General features: G+C 55.0%; 1 protein-coding gene across 2 annotated transcripts in view; it reads right to left on the reverse strand.

Moving 5' to 3' along the window:
* The window catches only part of Rbm19 (RNA binding motif protein 19), an 85254-nt gene that overhangs the window by 50432 nt on the left and 13618 nt on the right, over positions 1-21204 (reverse strand). Inside the window, exons 12-21 of one of the 2 annotated variants that reach the window (NM_001371959.1) lie at positions 20080-20198; positions 19718-19814; positions 18800-18910; positions 18041-18241; positions 17224-17344; positions 10771-10943; positions 10546-10606; positions 9876-9955; positions 8107-8162; positions 7441-7557 (exon numbers count right to left, since the gene is read on the reverse strand). In NM_001371959.1, coding sequence (NP_001358888.1) covers positions 7441-7557; positions 8107-8162; positions 9876-9955; positions 10546-10606; positions 10771-10943; positions 17224-17344; positions 18041-18241; positions 18800-18910; positions 19718-19814; positions 20080-20198 — 1136 coding nt within the window. Of the gene's footprint in view, positions 1-7440; positions 7558-8106; positions 8163-9875; positions 9956-10545; positions 10607-10770; positions 10944-17223; positions 17345-18040; positions 18242-18799; positions 18911-19717; positions 19815-20079; positions 20199-21204 lie in introns of those variants that run through there. The other variant, XM_063271343.1, reaches the window with a different exon arrangement.

Genomic DNA, 21204 nt, shown 5'->3' on the forward strand with positions numbered 1-21204 from the left:
TGGAGGGGTGCAGGCACTGGCACACTGGTGTTAAGTGCACATAGAACGGAGCTACTCTGGAGCTTGCTCAGTGGTAGCACTTAGGGAGCCAGTAAGCATGTGCCCCTGGAGCAATATGCACAACAGCCCTGCAAACGTCTGTACTGCCCTGCCCCACACCCCGCAGCCCTGCCCCATGCACCGCAGCACGGCCTCCTGACAGAGTGAGACAGAACAATAAGCAGGCAAGCCACAGCTCACCCAGACGGCACGGCTCGACCTCATGGCGGCATGGATACACTTCCACAGGCAGGCGTGGAAGTGCAGGGGTGGGAAGTGGAGTCTCACTGGTGCACACACCATGCTGTCAGAGACACAGAAGTGAGTGGAGGGGCCACTCTCGATGGGTAGTGGCAGGGCCAGGAAACATGGGGACATCTGAGTCTTGTGTAGGGCGTTGGCTAAGGCATGGATGTGTGAGCACTCAAGCTTGTGATTCACATGCACCCCTGCATCTGGTCACCTCTGCCGACTTCAGCACGTCACTGGATCAAATGTCTGTCTTCAGAAACCTCTGCTTGCCCACCTGAGATTGAAACATGTCCACCTGGAGCCCACGATCCCATTCTGATACTGGATGTCTGCAGATGTCATCTAAGACAGACAGATGGAGCCATGGAGCCCATGTCACAAGGAGCATAAGGCCTGCACTGTCAAGTACAGAGGGCCTGAGATGGTTCAGCTGTGAGGTGGGGACATCGATGGTCCAGGGTGTGTGTGGGGTGGGGACATCGATGGTCCAGGGTGTGTGTCAGGTAGGGGACATCGATGGTCCAGAGTGTGTGTCAGGTGGGGACATCGATGGTCCAGGGTGTGTGTGGGGTGGGGACATCGATGGTCCAGGGTGTGTGTCAGGTGGGGACATCGATGGTCCAGAGTGTGTGTCAGGTGGGGACATCGATGGTCCAGGGTGTGTGTCAGGTAGGGGACATCGATGGTCCAGGGTGTGTGTCAGGTGGGGACATCGATGGTCCAGGGTGTGTGTCAGGTAGGGGACATCGATGGTCCAGGGTGTGTGTCAGGTAGGGGACATCGATGGTCCAGGGTGTGTGTCAGGTAGGGGACATCGATGGTCCAGGGTGTGTGTCAGGTAGGGGACATCGATGGTCCAGGGTGTGTGTCAGGTAGGGGACATCGATGGTCCAGGGTGTGTGTCAGGTAGGGGACATCGATGGTCCAGGGTGTGGCATCTTTCCTGACAATCAGGGGAACTGGAAGTCCCCTCCCTTTATCCCACCCACTTTGTGCAGAGCAGTTCAAAGAGCTTGAAGCTTCTAGAAAATACTGCCAGGAAGCAGACGGAAAGCAGCAGAGCCCTGAGCCCTGGCCAGGGGAGGAGGCCACTGACCTCCCTCCACTATCTGAGAGAGATAGGGACAGACTGAGCTGTCCACAAAGTCAGCACAACAGGTGTGCTGGGCACAGGAGACCCGCGTGTAATTAAGGGCTCTGGATGCCTGGTGTGAATTGCCCATTCACACCTCGCAGGTGCCTCACACCTCTGAGGAGGAAATAGCAGGGAAAAGCAAAAAGAAAAAAAGCTGTGTTCTATCTGGAGCCAGAGCCTGGCCAATCTGAGAGGCAGCAGCCATCCCTGCTCTTCAAAGACAGTCCCCGGAAGATGGTGAGCTCTAGATGGGAGCTAACTACAGCACCTCAGAGCTGTGCAACCCTAGGCAAACTGCTTACCCTCTCTGTGTCTCCCAACTTGGATTTCATCAGCATTCTAGAGTAAGGTTCTACACAGTAGAGCTGTATACTCCATGAGCATCTTCTGTGTACCCACCGGGCACCAGGCTCCCACACACACCGTATGACTCTGGTGATATCTGACCTTACAGTCTGGAGTCGGGTTTTGTTCAATAAGCAGATAATCACGTGGGCAGAGGTCAAAGGGGAGCTGGCAGACAGGCTGAGAGATGGATCTAGGCAAGGATGAGTTGAAGGCCTGGTCCTAAACAGCCATAATCTCAGAGGCACTGCTGTACCTGATCTGTGCCTGGCACTGGGCACTCTGGGTTTCTAATTTCTAGATGAGACTCAGGGCACAGAGCTAGGGATGGTGGCACTGGACTAGGGGCCCAGGCTGTGCCCTTTATCTTACTGCCCCGAAGACTCTGACATCGGGTCTTCATGTCTGACAAGTCTAGGATACAGGAAACCTCCATGTGAGAATCTGAGGGCCGTGGTGTGTGTGTGTGTGTGTGTGTGTGTGTGTGTGTCCACTCAGGAAGCTGGCAGGGAGAGAGGGAAGGACGGAGAGGAAGCTGGAGGGGCTATAGGGTCTCAAGTCCAGGAGAAGCTCAAGCTCTCATGCTTGGGGGTGGGGTGGGGTGAGAGCAGGGGGCTGGGAGGGAGCGTCTCTGCGGAGTGCTATGCAGTGTGGTTGGCAGAGCTGTGTGGGAGTCAGGCTGATGGGTTTCCCATCCTCAGGACCAGGGCTGTCGGCACCTCCCTACAGGGCCTCGCTCACCACTGAGTGCCAGCCCACACAAATCATATCTGGGCCACAGTCAGCCTACAGTCTGTCAACAGTACCTCAGGCTGTGGTGGGCCAGGTGACAAGGACACTCTGCAACAGCCAGTCTTACTTAGGAGGCCCAAAGGCCTCCTGTGGGGTCCCTGTGGGGCAACCTTCACATGCCAAGGGTTCTGTGTTCTGGGAGGGGTGGGCAGCAATGAGAACACTTGTGAGGAGACTGAGGCAGAGGGGCTGTGTGGGACAGACAGAGTCAACCTAAGGGTCTTCCTACAGAGCAGCCATGCACCTGGGCTCTGCGGTGACTGGCTAGGACCAGGGAAAGCACACAGGTCCTCTAGGCTTGGGCTCCATATCTATAAGATGTCCTGTTAGCTATCCAGTCTTCAGCATCAGTTCTCGAAGAGACCCAGTCCTTTCAGGAGGGAAGCACACAACTTGCAGGCCTGGGACAGCTCCAGTGAGCATCTCTCAGGGATAAGCAAGGGAGAAGAAGCCAAGTCTGCCCTCACATAGATGGCTCGCACCCCGTGGCTAGGAAGGCAAAGTAAAGGACCTGTGGGCAAGGGGCAGACAGTGGAGCAAACACACCCTAGCTGGACAGGAGAGATGGGCAGGAGAGATGGGCAGGAGAGATGGGCAGGAGAGATGGACAGGAGAGATGGGCAGGAGAGATGGGCAGGAGAGATGGGCAGGAGAGATGGGCAGGAGAGATGGGCAGGAGAGCTGGGCAGGAGAGCTGGACAGGAGAGCTGGGCAGGAGAGCTGGGCAGGAGAGATGGGCAGGAGAGATGGGCAGGAGAGATGGGCAGGAGAGATGGGCAGGAGAGATGGGCAGGAGAGATGGGCAGGAGAGATGGGCAGGAGAGATGGACAGGAGAGATGGACAGGAGAGATGGACAGGAGAGATGGGCAGGAGAGATGGACAGGAGAGATGGACAGGAGAGATGGACAGGAGAGATGGACAGGAGAGATGGACAGGAGAGATGGACAGGAGAGATGGGCAGGAGAGATGGACAGGAGAGATGGACAGGAGAGATGGGCAGGAGAGATGGGCAGGAGAGATGGGCAGGAGAGATGGGCAGGAGAGATGGGCAGGAGAGATGGGCAGGAGAGATGGGCAGGAGAGATGGGCAGGAGAGATGGACAGGAGAGATGGGCAGGAGAGATGGGCAGGAGAGATGGGCAGGAGAGATGGGCAGGAGAGATGGACAGGAGAGATGGGCAGGAGAGATGGGCAGGAGAGATGGACAGGAGAGATGACAGGAGAGATGGACAGGAGAGATGGACAGGAGAGATGGACAGGAGAGATGGACAGGAGAGATGGACAGGAGAGATGGACAGGAGAGATGGGCAGGAGAGATGGGCAGGAGAGATGGGCAGGAGAGATGGACAGGAGAGATGGACAGCTTTCTTCCTATACCTCGAGAAGAGAGTGAAGCTCCCAGCAGAGACTACCCGGGGCATCTGTGGAGGTCTGTGAGAGGCAGTGGCTGGGCATCCTCCCTGCCTCACCCAGGCCTTCTCTCCCACCTTGGACTCCTGACACTACTCTTCCAAAGTTTCAAGCCAAACAGGGTTCTACGAAGGCCACAGTGACCCAAGGGGAGCCTATGGCCAGGCATGCTCCCTGCCCCTACCCCAAAGATGCTGCAGTCACTTGGGGAAAGGAACCATTGGAAACTGGAAAGCAGTCTGAGCTATGCCCCAGACTGAGAGTGATGCTGGCGACCCTCCCTCCTGTCTGTCCATCCCTCCCCCAGGCCATGAGAAGGGAGGTAGCAGGAACCAAGTTACGGTTCCTCTCCAACAGATGAGAAAACTGAAACTGGCTGACCATCACAACTTCTCTGCCTTCAGACATCCTAGTCTTCCTGCCAACATCTGGCAGGTCCCTGCCCCCTGTGAAAACCACACACCAGGCTTCAGAATGGACACCAAACCAGGTGTGGGGCCTTGTGTGACTCTTCAGTCTACATGCCTACAAGGCCAGCCCTACAGAACTTCCTTCTTGGGAACGGAGACTCTGCCTTTCCTGAACTTAAGGACTCCAGGTAAGGCAGCCCCAAGGAAGGCAATGGGCCCTTGGAGCTTGTGCCTATGGCTGCAGCTGTGTGGCCTGAGCTGCAGTGTGTGCTCGCACAAGGTGCAGACACCTGAGCACCCCTGCTGGTCCTTCTACAGGACAGGGGCCTGGGCAGACAGGCACTCCAGGCACCTTAGGGGCTGATGGGAGAGAGGGAGTGGCAGTGTGGGAGGCTCGTGCCCAGGGAAAGAAGAGATGACGAGAAAAGTCACAGAGAATCTCCGGATTCTTCACTGTGGGGAGACACAGGTTCTGCCGGTGCCAGACCCTGGGGTTCAAATCTTGCTCCTAGTTTTGGTGTTAGAACCACAGTTGCCACCCACTGCGACTGCTCCTTCAGAGCCCAACAGCCTCTCTCTTCCCTGACCCTCTGCAGACAGCAGCAGAAGAGAGGATTGGGGTCTAGCACAGTGCCTCATACAAACCACAAATTCACCAATGTCCCCAAGACAACCCTGGGGGTGACAAGTCCTTCTAAACTTGGGAGGAAAACAGATACGAGACCAAGCTCTGGTCAAGAGTCTGGAAAGCCACATGGATAGCTTAGATGTGCTGCCCTGCATATTGGCCACAGCAGAAACCCTCCCATGCCCAGAGTCGCAAGCTCCAAGCCTGCCAGCATAGCAGGTACTAGGCATAGCCCAGCACACAGGCACAAACCAGGAACGTCGGTCGGTTGTGACTCTGGGTGTATCTACCAGGAACAGCTCTCCCTTCCCCTCCCCCCCCGAATCCTGCCTGACATAGTAGGTCAACCAGTTCTCCCAAACCCTGAAGCCTCCCTTCCCTTAGTCAGTGACCTTTCGCTGGCCAGTGGGTGGCTTTGTCTAGAATCAGAGCTGAGGCATAGACCTGGCATCCCGGGGAAGTCTCACAGTGACCCCTGCTGTCCACCACTGCAATTGGCCACAGCTCTCCATCCGCTGGGAAGCTAACAAAAGCGAGGCAGAGCCTGTACAGGACGGTTCCAGCTTCAGGGGTTTACTACCGCTCAGTCAGAACAATGGCGGAGGGGAAGAGACGCCCCGTGTAAGTACATTCAGCAGACACTAATTCCCTGTCTACTAAAAAGGAAGTATAATACAAAGATCAAACAAAGCACCTTCTCCTGCCTTGCAGTCTTTTGTTCCCCTGGATAAATGTCATCCCCAATACACCCTGGATCCGAGTGACCCTGTCATCTCCGAGGGATGAGGTTCCTGATCAACACGCACAGTTCTTAGCAACTCCTTTTGATGCGGCAGCTGTGAGACTGGACGCTTTAAAAAGCAGAGTCATCACAGGCAAGCAGGGAGCTGACACTCTCCCTCTCCTCTTGCCTGATGTGGTGGATGCGGGTATGGAGGGAGGGGGGAACACCCTTCTCCCCTGACTGTGACCCATACCACCAGGTACCAGAGCATACAATGTCAGTGGGGACGGCGCGCGGCATCAATTGGGCTGACCACAGCGGTGAACGCCCCCAGCCCAGGGAATGGGGAAGAATGGGGAGTTAAGGGATGGGTATTGAAGTCGATTCCCCAAGCAGCATCCCGTCTCTTAACCTCACAGCAAGAGTAAAGACGCAAGCCTCACAAAGATAATTCCCTCTCCAACTTAGCACTTGTCATGAAGCCAGTGTCTGCCTTGCAAGATGCAGACAGGTCATTCTACCAGAGACATCACCTGAGAAAGTGACAAGCAAAGGCTGACACGGCTCCTCCCCGTGCAGCGCCTCAGAGGAGAGGGGGACTCAAGGGTCCAGAGTTCTCTAAAACCCCAGCTGAGCCTCATCAATTGGCATGGAGGGGTGAACTCACCCACCCAATGTCCTGAGAGCACATGCCTTGGGGTCCTCAGGACCCAGTGCCCTCCCATGGGATCACAGAAATGTCCCCTTCAACTTGGGCCTCAATGCGGGGCCACCCAAGCAACTCTCCAAATTACAATGCTCCTCTGTGCACGTATGGGGTGGCCTGTGCGGTTCAAACTGTAAGAGGTCGGATGACGGAGGGCTGGCTCAGTGGTTAAAAGCACTGGTGGGTGATCTTCTAGAGGACCTGGGTTCATTCCTAGCACCCACACGGCAGCTCACAACCTTCTTTAACTCCAGTTCCAGGGGATCTCATGCCTTCCTCTGGCCTCTGAAGGCCTCTCACGCACACAGTGCATGAATGGAAGTAGATTGCTCATGCACGTAAAATAAAAAAGTTGGAGGAAAAAGAAGCTAAACTGATGGACCATCTTTCAAACCACGAGTGGAATAAGCCTGACAAAGTCTAGGCTCCTGAGTCAGGCTCCTGCCTGCCGCCACAGCCTGGGAAGGAGAGCCCTGAAGTATCTACCTCTGTCCCAGCCAGGTTGGCTTTGACTCTCGTCCCTTGCCAAGACCGCCTCCTGTGCTAACAGACCATGGTTCTATATGGAGGACTTCACCATCCTCCCGAAATGGCTTTTCCAAGAGAGCAGCTGAGACCAGTGTCTTAATCCCATGAGAACAATAGGGTCCCCTGCGGAGCTGAGGCGAAGGTCCCAGTGTCTGGGTCCCACCTTAAAGGAACCGATTCTCCTGGAGCAAAGCCTACACAGGGGAACCACATGCCGCAGCCACCAGAACTGCTGTCTCTCCTGATATCTAGCAACAGCCCTAGGGTACAGACGCACATCCAGCCATCCTCCTGCCTCTGAGAAGAGAGATCAGGCCACTCTGGCACCATAATCTCTGAGATTAAAGAAGCCAAATCAAGGGCCAAGGTTGGAGAGCCCCATTGTGGACTTACAGCAGCACCAGTTAGGACCTAAGTAGCCTCCCAGCCTCCGGGGGGCACTGTGCCCACAGCCCAGTGTGGGGACCTACCTGAAAAGCTCCCGGATCTCCCTCTGGTTGGCCTGGAAGGGGATATTCCGCACCAGGATCTTGGAGGTCGTCTGCTTCTTGGGGACCTGCTTCTTCCGAGTGGATGTCAAGGCAGGCCTGGAATGGGGTGGCAAATGCCAGGTCATTTGGTTTGCCAACTGCTTGTACCTAGACCAACTCTGTCACCTTCCCACACAAAACACCTCCCTGTCATTTCAAGTGGCCTACAGAAGGGGCCCGGATGACAGCAGAGGAAGCCAGCCCACTTGGGGTGACAGGGACCAGAGCTATCCTGTCCCCTGAACAGCACAGCCCATTGCTGTCCTGTAACAAGGATCATGAGAGGGAATGCCATGAGGAAGGGCCTCAGGCATTCTGGGCCAGCCCTTTACCCATGGCTACATATACTCCCATGTGCACCTTTATTATAAAAGCATGTCTGAGCTCTCTCTCCCCAGATGATGGACACGGGCTGGTCCAGTCAGGCAGGGACATGGGTATCAAAGTTGGCACATGAAACCTTAATTGGGAAGAACCCCAAGTGGCTGAGTAATTGGGGTGTGTATGGGGGCATTTAAGAACCAGAGACACCAGAACAATCAGCATCAAGTCAGACTCAGAAAGCTGCCACCCATCCACGGACAGAGAAGACATCTGAGGACTCACTTGGTGGCCCGTTCAGAGATCCGTACTTCCAGCTTATGGCCGTCCACAATGTGACCCTAGAACACAAAATGACCACGCCTGGTCACTAACTCACCTGTTCCAGGAAGAGGGGCTGGTGGGAACCCAGGACAGAGATGGCTTTAGCACAAAAGTCATCCCCTGAGCCAAGCAGCAGGTGGCCAGAGAAACACAATGTCCTAGGTACTCAGGATCTCCTGGCCACTCAAGGAGTTATTTTTACAATTGGAGGGACAGGAGCCTGCAAGTCTAGTTTGCAGATAGCTCACTCTAGTCCACAGGCTCTTTATGGAAGGTTCTAACCCACCCGAGCCACACATAAGTTAGGCTGAAACTGCAAAGCTGGTGCATTAGACAGTGACCCCTGAAAACCCCTCGGTATCCCAGGAAATGCGGCAAGTGGGGTTTTGGATGCCCGATCTCTGGCAGTGATGTACACATGAGTTCGTGCATAGAAGAGCACATGGCTTGCATGCAAACGCCGCGCTACCAACTCTTGAGAAACATGACAGAGAAAATGTGGACCACAATCTTCAGAGTTGGATTTGAGTCAAATGAAGACACAGGGTCCTGGAGTGCAGTGCGATTTCTAGTAAACAAAAGAGAAAAGCTCATGGGCACACGCTGAGCTGTGTCCTCTGCACAGCATGGCCTGATGACTGCCAATCCAGAGAGACCTACCTTTATATTCTTGAGACAGGGTCTACTGTATAGATCAGGCTAGCTTAAGACCTGCTATGTAGACCAGGCTGGTCCGGAACTCAGAGGTCCTCCCGAGTACTGGCCTTGTGGTTGTTTTCTTAAGCAGGGTTCAGGTCCCTCTAGGGCCACAGAGGCTACACTCCCACTCTTGCTGTTGAGGTCACAATCTGCCTCTTTGCCTTAGCCCCTCTCCCAACCTTTTCCTTGGCCCAAGCTACAGTGTCTGGTGAGGGGGTGCAAGGGTCCCCCAGTTTCCCCCAGACTACCCATGCTCTTCTCGGCAGCTCAGGAAAACGTCCTAAAACTCCAATCAGAACCTCATCTTCCACTGCCTTCAGGCCCCGGGGTTAGCCCTCCAAAGGACATAGCTCAGGGTGGGCGTCTACACCTCTTTCCTCTGTCCTAGCATCCTGTCCCTGTCCTGCCATCATGCTGGCCTCTCTGCCCCCCTCTCTGAGGCTCATTCTTGCCTCAGAGGGCCTGCCATAGGTCTCTGCACTTGCTATCCCCATCGCCTAGCTGCTCTCTCCCAGAGCTCTGAGCAGGTGACTTCTGTCATGACAGGCACTGGTTACCTGTCACCTCCTTAAGGAGCCCTCTTTGTGTTTTCTGCAGTATCCCCTGGGAGAGGTGTGATTTCCATGGAGCACCCATGACTGTGCTCTTCGGAATCTGTCCAGCTCTGAAGCCTGTCTGTCCCAACAGAGGGAGGAGTGAGAGCCCATCTAGCTCACAGTCATGTCTGATGGACAGACGGGCCCGCGTGTGTATACAGCGCCACTCGCTGTATTTCCTGGGATATCGGAGGGATTTCCTGGGGTCATTTTGCTAATGCACCAGCTTTGTGTCTCGGGACTGCAGTCAGAGCCTAGCTTACGTGTGGCTCAGGTGGGTGAGAACACTCCATAAAGAGCCTGTGGAATAGAGCGAGCATGTTGGAATCACGGTGAAAGGATGAATGAGCCAAAGTGACCACAGAGGGGTGAGAGAGGCCCTTAATCTTTCTTGGGCCCTGGTCTCATCATGGTGACCTGGAGCCCCCATCTTACCTGGAGCCGCTTGAGTGCTTTCTGGGCCTGTTCTGGCTTCTTGTATTCCACAAACCCGAACCCCATCGACAGTAGCACTCCTGAGGGAAAGAGGGATGGAGAGTGAGGGAGGTGGGGTGGGACCCAGCACTAGAGCAGACCACTCGGGAAGGCTCCATGGGTGGACCCCCACTTATTCCTCTCCTCTTCTCACACCCCTCTTCCTTCAAATCAAGATTTAGCTCCTGCTAAGAGACCTAGGACCAGGAATTAATGTGACTCACAAAAGAGGCAACATGGCTGCTCGCTGGGCCTCCCTGGCTATTAACTAGTGGATGACTGACACCACAGCTCACCTCCTAATCAGATTCTACCCCTCACAGGGTGTGGGAAGTAACAGGGACCCGCTCCTGGGACCCGCCTGACAGACACCCAGTAGGAACCATGGGCGTCCATTACTACTCAGGAGCACGCTGGGCCAGCCCATGTGCTATCCCCACCAATCCTGCCTAACTGAAGGGGACTCTGGATGGTGATGGCCCTGCCTACCCCTTGCAGAAAGCTAGGAGGTTGGCCAGGACTCATGAGAATCCCTGGGGCCAAGGAAAGACATGAGGTCTAGGTGCCCAGGGAGGCACAAGATTAATGTATCTGTAGAATGTTCTAGGACGTATTCTTCCAGGGTGAATACCTGCTTTACTCTTCTTCTTGGAGATGGTGCAGCTCTTCACAGCTCCTACTCTGGAAAACACCTACAAAAGATAGGCCCCTGTCACCAGGCTGCCTTCTAGACAGAAGTGTACAGGTACCGCCATCCCCTTACATGAGGACCCGCCCCTGAGGTGAAGGGGGCAGATGTGATGCTAGCAGGAGGCTGCAGACCAAGGGGTCCCATCCCTCTGTTCCCCAAACTCACTTCCTTCAGGGTCTCCTCTGTGGTGTTGAAGTTGAGGTTCTTAATGAACAAAGTGCACCCTGGAATGCTTTCTTCTTCCTCCTCTTCCTCTTCTTCCTCCTCCTCTTCTTCCATTTTGCCCATGGAGGCCTCTGCTCCTTCCACCAAAGCCTTTTCACCTTCAGGGTTCAGTACTGGCCGTCAACAAAGGAATCAGTGTTATATGGTGGCACTGCAAACCACAGACATCGCAGAACTTCCAGCACAAAACTGGCTAGATTTAAGGGGTCCTGAGGCACTGTTGGGCTTCAGCAGAGGGAGAGAAAACAGGAGGGGGGGAGGAGAGAGAGAGAGGGAGAGAAGGGGAGCGGGAGAGATGTAGTGGAGGGGGGAGAGAGAGAAGAAGCGAGAGGGGCGTAGAGAGAGGTGTAAGACACACAGACAGACACAGATGTCCTGCTCTAGGCCCCAATTGAGAGAGAACAGAGTGCTGAACAGGCCTGACTTAACTTTAACATGAAGTACTGTGCCTTTAACCATGAGCCTAAGCAAATGCTATTTCCTCAAAATCACAAACAACCAAACCCTCCCCCTCCTCAAGGTACTTGATAAACTTTCAAACTAAAATCCAACTTGAAATCTCTCAAAATTGTAAAGTGGGGGTGGGGTGGGATTGAAAACAGATCATTGTCAATAACCCCGCCCAAGGGATGGGACCCAAAGCCCCTGGATGCACTGCTGTGAGTAAGAGCAATGCACGTCCTGGCGGGCCAACACCAGAAAGGTCATGTGGGCCAAGTGACAGCCGCTGTTCTTTGCTCTCAGTCCAGCTTCTGCGTGTGGGCGGGACTTCCTGGTGCTCAGCTCTGTCCATCTCCCCAGCCTTCTGAAAGCCTCACTCACCCCTGCTGTAACTGTCAGCCCCCCACACCCAGGCCCGCACGCCCAATGGAAGTGACGCATCGTCCCCTCTCTGACACAGGGGGATACAGCTGTGCCCAGAGCCTGGATGCAAGCCTTGTCTCCCAGCAATGCCACCACAGCACAGTCACTTCCACCTGCAAAGGCAAAGCTGAGAAAGACATTCAGGATGGAGAGTAGGACGTCAGCTCCTGGGGGAAGACACAGAACACTAGTTCACCTCTTCCTCAGACAAGGGAGGCTGGTGACATCTCTGATGCATGTGCCATGACCCGAAAGAGGTACCACATCACAAAACATGAGGCTCCAATGTCTGACACTTGGAGAGGTCACTTCAGTGTGGTCAGAAAGGTGGAGTTTTCAAGAGGAAGAAAATATAGCTGTTTTTAAAATTAATCAATTCTTACAACAAGGATTTCAGCCTCAGCTGGGGCTGGAAAAGAACCAGTTTGCTGGCCTCATGCCCATGCCCCGGCCTATACCACATTCCTGACCCTGCCCTCCTCCTGCCCCCAGTCTGGACTCAGCTAGCTCTCAGCAGTATGCACCTAGGACTCTGCCCTGGGCTGTGTCTCACAGAGTGTGTTCAGATGGCCCCAGGGAGGTAACTCTCTGCTTTAGCAACTGGCTGAGCTGAGAAAGGTTGTAGGCAGTCAGTATCCACGATGAGCAGGTCCCTTCTAAGCAGGCCAGCTGCTCCTAGCCCCAACCTCAGGAGGCAGGGGACTTTTGAGAATGCCTGGCACCTAGTCCTAGACATGGTGCTGGCTTGGCCGGAACAATTCCAATGAGCCAACCCACACCCTCCCTCAACACGGGAAATACAGGGCACATTTGGGTATGGTAGACTTTCTTCCCACAGCCCAGATAGGGCTACGAGCCTCCCTACACTCATCCAGGCCCCCTGGATCCAGAGATCCACATGATCCTGGAGAGGATGTGGGGAAACTGCCGGGGGCATGGAGCTATGAGCCACGTTGCAGGCCACACATTAGCTGTGCTGGGGCTGGTGGCTGAATCCCTACCTTAGCCCCATTTACAGTACAGCTGTGGTGGTTTGAAAGAAAATGGCCCCCATAGGCTCATAGGGCGTGGCACTATTGGGAGGTGTGGCCTTGTTGGAAGAAGCATGTCACTGCTGGGGCGGGCTTTGAGGTCTCGTGCTTAAGCTATGCCCAAGGTGGCTCACAGTCTCCTGCTGCCTGAGGATCACGATGTAGAACTCTCTAGAACTCCTTCTCTAACACCATGTCTGCCTGCATACCACCATGCTTCCTTCCCATCATGACGGCAATGCACTGAACCTCTGAAGCTATAAGGCAGTCCCAATGAAATGTTCTCCTTTCTATGTGGTGGCATGGTCATGGAATCTCATAGCAATAGAACCCTAAGACAATGAGACCAAGCACAGTGCACAGGCACAGTGCACATAGGTATGCATATGCACACTTATATACACAGAACATGTGTGTACACACTCCTGCACCCAGCACTTGGCTGTTCTGAAGTACGTGTGCCTCATCCACAGGTTTGGATATTGTCAATGGCCACCAACTGACCAAGTGACCTCCTTGCCAGTCCCCTACCTGGAGCTGGCCCCTGGCTTGTCAGCTTCTCAAACCTCATCCCTGGCTTCTCTCTGCTCAGCCCACACCAACTGCTCTGGCCTCTTTGCTGACCACCAGATCCACCAAACCAACACCAGTCATGGGACCTTTGCACATGGTGACCCTGCTCATTCTATTCAGCTCCTGGATCCCCACCAGGTCACGGCACAAGCATTTCTGAGGGTCCTTGCTGCCGACTGTTACAGAGGACTCAGCGAGTCTCTATTACTTTCCTCTGGTTTCTTCTTTATAGAGCCCTGGCCCCACTGTGAAATCATTTTCCCCACTGGCTCAGGTCTGTGTGTCTCAAGTATGAGGGGAGCTCACCGTGTGTGGGGCCGGGTCTGGAATAGTGATGTCTACTCCAGAAACACCCCTGGAAACAAGTCTGTCACACTCAGCCTGTGCCTGGAACACAGGATGGGCAGCCACACTTATGGTGTTTCTGAGCAGCTGTGGAGTCATGTACACAAGCTCAGACCGCGGGCTGATTACTGAGTCACACACAAACACACTGCCCTCATGTGTTCACATCTCCAGGCTTCTTTCTTACCATCTCAATGGTATCAATAAAGGTTCTGAGAAAGTCCAAGAAGGGACCAGGAAACCAGCCTGCCACAAGCTCCTGGGCCACTGGAGGACAAGCTGTGAACCCCTACCTCTAGAGCCAAAATGGCACAAGCAGGGAGCATTGGTACCCGCCTCCTCTGCCTGGGGTTCTGGGAAGGCCACACATCCAGGGGACCTGGCCCCACCTTATGCCTCACCACCAGCCCTGGTGTGGCCTGTGTCTGGGCCTAAGGGAGGCTGGAGATGGCTAAGTGCCAGGGTGCTGAAGACAAGGTCTTTTTTAAAAAAAAAAAAAGATTCTGCTTTAGCCCCAAGTGGGGAGACAAAGGAAAGACAAAACACTGGGTACCATGAAATCTAAATGGATAACAAGAAAAGCAAGGACCAGAGAGGGGGAGGGGTAAGAGAGATGGAGGGCTCCGCAAAGGCACAGGGTGGGGTGAGAAGCCAGATGCAAGGTGGGCTGCAGGGACCAGGAGGGGCAGGGAGAAACCACTTCCACCTCAGTCAGCACAATGACAGCCAGTCATGGGTGGCCATAGGGGGGGTCATTAGAAGCAGGTTGTAGGATTCCCCTACCCCTCCCCACTGGGGTTCCTGTGAGGCCCACAGCGACAGCTTGTTATCAGCAGCAAGCAGCTTTGTGGGACCTCCCCTGACTCACGGCCCGTTATCTGGAGGTGAGGGTCTTGGTTGTGGGGAGATAAAACACGCTGTTCCTGTCCCTCGGGACCCATGCAGGGAACAGCAGCTCACTGCAGAAAAGCCTGCCCATCCCCCCTCCCACCTCCTTGCCTATGAAATCCTAGCCTGGGTCGCCAGCAATCTAGGTTCTCACCCTACAAGGATGGGAGAGCTGACGGAACCCCGAGAACAATGTGCAGGGGTGAGGGGGCACAGGATGACAGTGGGAAGGGGAGAAGGGGCACGGGATGACAGTCTGGGCAGGGGTGAGGGGGCACGGGATGACAGTGGGCAGGGGAGAGGGGGCATGGGATGACACTGGGCAGGGGTGAGGGGGCACTGGATGACACTGGGCAGGGGTGAGGGGGCACGGGATGACAGTGGGCAGGGGAGAGGGGGCACAGGATGACAGTGGGCTGGGGAGAAGGGGCACGGGATGACACTGGGCAGGGGTGAGGGGGCACGGGATGACATTCAATGGACAGGGGACTATACAGTCAGACAGGATGGGAAGAGCCACTGGAGGCCAAGGAGGCTTTGGGAAGGGGCAGAGGGACGGTGTGGGCACAGTGCATCTGGACAGGGTATAACTAAGGACAGCTTCCTAGTCCTGGTCTGAGGTTGCCTTGGCACAGGCTGTGTGGCCCTGGAAAGTCCTCAGGGTCAGGGCCTGATATCGGGGACAAGGTGATAGAGGACCACACCCAGACCCCAGACCCCAGTGTCAGGAAACCTCTCTAGCTCCAGAGAAATGTCTGCACCCAAGGCCACCAGTGAAACAGCTCAGTCCACCTCCGCAGCTCCACCTGCCCCTGGAAGTGCTGGGGAGCAGGCTCTGTGTGGGTGTAGATAGTCAGCCCCTGCGGTGGCTGACACACAGATCTACATGGCTACAAGGGCACTAGGATACCACTTGGTTCCCCGCCTGTGGGTGACAACAGTAACCTTGGGCACCCTGATGGCCATCACCCATGTTACAGACACAAAAACAGCTCAGAGAAGGGAGGTGCTCCCCCAGCCATGGCAAGGAGCAGAAGACTGCCCACGTGCTAAACAGCATGTACATCTCCCCCAGCGGTGCCACTGCTGTGAGTGTAACTCAAGGTTCCACTGACTACACACAGACTCGAGTCACAGCCACCTAAAGTCACCTTCACACTTCACAGTGACACTGACCACTTAGTGGTCAGGGCCACCAAACCCTGGAGTCAGTCTCAAACCTCACGAGTACCAGAGGCTCAGGACATCATAACCCAGCCCTCCCTACAGAAGGGTGAGTCATACTCTTCCCTCCGTCCTTTCCTGCCTTGGCTGGCATCTATCTATGTAGTGGTCCTGCCCTCCACCTAGGGCTGCATCCTGGAGGTGCTGGGCACTGGGGTGCAGTGATTGGCTGGCCAAGATGGAAATAACAAGGGAGAATTAACATGTGGATTCCGATGTTTGCCAGCATGGCCATAAAAGGGGGGAGATGTGTCAGGATAGGGGAGCAGCCACACAGGAGCTTTGTGGGCCTCCTGGGTGTGTCTTCAGGAACCCTGGCCCTGCCTAACTTTCATGCTTGACAGTGAGTATTTACTTTTATGCCAAAATGTATTACCCAGGCTCAACTGTAAGGCAGTTGGACGCCTTGGGTGCTGACGGGGAGAACTAACCCCAGGAGAGGTGGCACTTGCAGAATGTCCACAACCTGAGGTCCCAACCCCCAACACTAATCATCAACAAATGCAGGACCACGAGAAGAAACGCCTCTGGATAAGATCATGAGAAGGTCTGAGGGGACCTCTGGTCTGAGAGACCACCAGGCCACCCCCTGACAGACACACAAGCCTCAGTGACCGCGAGCAGCGACATCACTCAGCCTGGGCGAGGATCCGAACCCTTCGTCTGCCAACCTCGTTACTTGCCTTCGCTCTTCTTGCTGCAATGGATTCCTATGTGCGAATACTTGAGTATACAGAGACCACAGAGAATGGGCTACGGTCTACACACCTGGAGCCCCAGCCTGGAGTCCCGGCACTCGGAGGTGATGGCAGGAGGACCTGAAGCTCAGTCATCCTCAGCTAAGGGCAAACTTGAGAATGCAAACCAAACCAAAGCAATAAACAATAAACTCCACACAGCACCCTGACCTCCACAGCGTCTCCGGGGGCCTCAGGCTCGCTTGCTCCACTGCCCAGACCGCACACGGCATGTTACCCAGATGCTTCAGGTTATCAGAGGGCAGGCATGCCTGAGCATCAGTCTGGAGGAGGGAGAGTTGTCTTGTACCTAATGTCAAAGATGTGCTCTCCCCCTCCCCACAGTGAGGCACCAGCTGAGGGGACCACTGCTGCTTCCTATCCTGACCATCAGGGGGCGCTGTGATACACAAGCTGCTACACAAGGACCATCTACCTCCTCCAGCAGCCACCACTGATGCTGGAGACAAGGTTCCCACAGCCCCTTTCAAATCCCAGTCAATACACTCGAAGATTCCATCTTTACAACCTTAGGCTGAGAAATTACAACTTGGCCACCTCAAGTGACACCATCCCAAGGGTCCACTCTTTAAACGACACTTGACACATCTATGACATCTATCTGTAGGCAGAATGAAGAACACCTGGCCAGTGGCCTAATGACAGTCTCCCTCACCCAGCCCTCTTCCCAGCGCTGCCCACAGCACGATGACCCCAGATTCTGCTCTCACCAGTCTCCTGCTCTGCCTCAGCTTTCTGTGCAGGCTGCTCAGGTTGGGAATCTTTCTTCTGGGGGGCTGCGCCGAAGACACCAATTGGAGCCCACTCCAGGTACAGGGGGACATGGTGGAACTGCAGAAACAGGGGTGTCAAGGCTGTGGGTCCCCATCAAAGACCTAGCTAGAGACTCAGTGCTGCCGGACAGCAGGGTCAGAGAAGACAGAGCCAAGAGAGGCCAGGTACAGAGAGCGCTTCCTGCACTGGCAGGGCCCAGCACCCTCCGTACAGCTGAGCACAGCCTGCAGACACTAATGCAAGACACAGGTCATAAAGCACAGAGGTCCCAGGCAGACACAAATTCCTTGTACTGAGCTGAATAGTGCCTCGCTAAGACAGTCATGTCTTGACCTTGAGGCCCAGCCCGTAACTGTGACCTTGGTAATAGGAGGCTAATCTTGGGGTGAGACTGCTATCTGGCTGGGCTGTAAGTGTAATACAGAAGTCCGGAGGGTGGAAGGAATGAGATGGGCAGCAGTGACTGGGTAAGACTGGACCGACAATCAAGCTGAAAGACCAAAATCTACCATCTCATGCCACCAAGCTGGCAGCCTTTGTCACAACAGCCTGGGAAAGCTCCTATCTGCTATTTTCTTTCATCAGAAGTCAGGAGGTGGCCCCAGGTACAGCAGCAATGTCCACCTCAGAGCAGCAAGCTCCAAGAGGGATGGTGGGTTTGGGCAGAGCCTGTGAGTGCGAGGCCCAGGTCAGCATGGAGTCAACTCCAGCTCTTGGAGTCTCTCTGGTGCCCCATGGAGATCAGTAGCATACCTTGGAATAGGCCAGGTGCCTGAAAGCCTTGCGGGCCTCCAGTGGCTCCAGGAACTCTACAATGGCCGTGATGCCACCTTCAGGCAGGAGCACTCGGCCCAAGCTGCCGAAACGGCTGAAGATCTCCTGTAGTTCTGCTGCTAGTGTGCCTGCTGGGAGGTTCTTAGCCAGGATCACCGTCTTACTTCGCTCCGCTGCAGCCTGAGGGGAGGATGAGAGTGTGGGGGACAATGGGAGAGTGACCTCAGCATGGCCTCAGTACGGACACCATGGTAGCCTTGGCAGAGGCCCCATCAGGGCCCCTAGCAAACAGGCTTGGGAAGCAGAGCTGGGGTTGGGGTTGGGGGAAGCATTCCAGCACAGGCTTCTTTCTTATCCCATGCCCCACAGACTGCTTTGTATGGGGGCTGGGGTCGGAGGCTCCAGATCACACCTCTCCAATTCACCCCAAGCCACATGAGTCCAATAGTCCCCAACCACAACCCAGACCGGAGCTTCCCAAGGTGGCACGATGGGCTTCTGAAGGACAAGAGCCACGTCTCAATGGCTAGGCTCCTTACTGGAAGCACAGCCCTGTCCCCTCTGTGTGGAAGGCAGAAAGAGCTAGGGACTTTCGTCTCTACAAGGACAGTCTGAGGGACCAGTCTGCAGGCTTCCTCTTGGCTCCCACCGCCCACAGGATCCATCTCTCTGGCCTCCCAGGAAACTCTGTCATAGTTCTGCTTGACTATGGACTCACTGTGTGCAGTAAGGACTCACCTGGCTGAAAGAGTCCAGGCAGACACCATTGTCAATAAGGAAGCTTCGAACCTCCTGGACCAGCTGGGTCTCCCCCAGAGCCATACGCACAGCCACACTGCCCTTGGTCTCCTGTGGGAGGAAGGCAAGAGGCCCAGGTGCTGTCAGGAGGTGGCTCAGAAGGAAATGCCTGTGTCCACACCCATCATTCTCCAGACTGGAGGTTCCTAGGACTCAAGACTCCTCTGAATATGCAGAGTAAACCTGGGGGTCCTTGGCCCCCAGGGAGATGTCCCTGCTGTCCTTCCTACAGTTCATTGCCTCAGGGGCTTCTAATGCACCCACCTCAGTCTGAGCCAGCTCCAGCCCCAGCCTCTCGAGTCACAGCTAGAACCTTGCTGAGCAGCCCAGTGGGGCTATGACAGCTCCTTTGTGTCTCTCTCCAGTAGAGGGCGCCAAAGAGCAAGTCCCCTTCTGTCCTGGGCATGGCTAACATTTGAGCCACAGAAACTGCCCTTAGGTCAGGCTGTGGCTGCTCAAAACAGTGGTCAGTGTCTCTAAAGGTGGCCCACTCCATTCAGACTCCCAACAAGTGTTAAATACACACCAGCACCAGACAAATAAGGAAAAAATGGCTCAGGCTGTTTTCGTGTTGAGCACATGTTCCAATCATATTATTTTGGATATACTGAATTATGCCATGAAAATTAACCTGCTTGATTCCCCCTGCTTCTCTGAATGCAATCATTATCACATATGTGGTATGTTCAGTGTCTAGGAAGAAGGGTAAGTGAAGGGAGAGGAGGAGCTGCAAGCAGCATCAACAGGCATTCTCTGCCAACCACCAGGAGATGAGCACACCCCCACCCCAGGCCTGGCCTCAGTTAACTCAGCAGCTGTCCAGACACCAGCCCTGGGAAAGCGAGGCCCTTCACTCACATGGTCAAACACTTGGCTCTTGGTGGCGTTGTACTTCTGTGCAATGGCATCGGCCACGGCATTCGGCCCCATAAACAGCGTGTTCCAGTTGTGGGAGCTGAGGAGTGGGCAGAACAGAGGCCGCACAGTGGTCAACAGGCTGGTTCCTTTTCAGAAGCCTGAGCCCCTCCCTCCGACTCCCTGCTCTGGGCAGGGACTCGGTACTCATCCACACCGTGCTGCAGACCCTGCTTCTGCTCTCCCCATCCCGCAAGTGGGAATATGGAGGCCTTGAAGTCATGCATGAGGCGCACAAGAGTGAAGGGTGGGGTCGAGGGCAGCAGACCGCTGGGCTCAGCAGTCACTGTGGAGCTGACAAGGACCTGGAGCTGTTGGCTTTGTCCATGGCTTCCTTCTTCTTCTTGTAAGAGGATCCTGGGGCGTTGGCCTCCTGGTTGGCTTCTTTCTTGATGGTGGATGGTAGGACGTGGAGCATCCTGCCCTGGAGGGGATGGAAGGAGGATGTAACACAGCTCCACCCTCAAGTATGCCACCCCAGGTCACAAGTGCTCTAGATCTATGTCTGACTGGAGGGGACAGCAGAGGGACCATGTGGTTTGTGGCAGTTTGGATGAGAACGACCCCAGAGGCTTACATACTCGAATGTTTGGTCCCCAATTTTGGAACTATCTGGACAAGATTAGGAGGTGTGGCCTTGCTGGAGGAGGTGTGGCCTTGCTAGAGGAGGTGTGGCCTTGCTGGAGGAGGTGTGGCCTTGCTGGAGGAGGTGTGGCCTTGCTAGAGGAGGTGTGGCCTTGCTGGAGGAGGTGTGGCCTTGCTGGAGGAGGTGTGGCCTTGCTGGAGGAGGTGTGACCTTGCTAGAGGAGGTGTGGCCTTGCTGGAGGAGGTGTGGCCTTGCTAGAGGAGGTGTGGCCTTGCTAGAGGAGGTGTGGCCTTGCTAGAGGAGGTGTGGCCTTGCTAGAGGAGGTGTGGCCTTGCTGGAGGAGGTGTGGCCTTGCTAGAGGAGGTGTGGCCTTGCTAGAGGAGGTGTGGCCTTGCTGGAGGAGGTGTGGCCTTGCTGGAGGAGGTGTGGCCTTGCTGGAGGAGGTGCATCATGGAGGTTTCAAAAGTCCACACCATTTCCAGTTAGCTCTCTTTCTGCTTACTGATGGAGATGTGTTCTCTTAGCTGCTGTCTACTGGTGAGGTCCCCATCCTGGTGGTCATGGGCCCACCCTCTAAAACTGTAGGCCCCCAACAGTTTAAGAGTAAGTTTAAGACCTAGTTACTCTCCATCTGTGTGACAAAGGGACCTGTCATTGCAGTGAGGCCAGCTGACACCACTGCACACAGGAGACATTGTGTTTTAAAAAGATTTGCTATTATTTATGTCTATGTGTGTGTGCCTGAGCCTAAGAATTTGTATGTGCACCATGTGTGTGCAGTGCCACTGGAGGCCAGAAGAGGGCGTTAGAGTCCCTGGAGCTGGAGATCCAGGTATTTGTATGT

The sequence above is a fragment of the Rattus norvegicus genome, chromosome 12 (genome assembly GCF_036323735.1).
Source record: "Rattus norvegicus strain BN/NHsdMcwi chromosome 12, GRCr8, whole genome shotgun sequence".
NCBI lineage: Eukaryota > Metazoa > Chordata > Mammalia > Rodentia > Muridae > Rattus > Rattus norvegicus.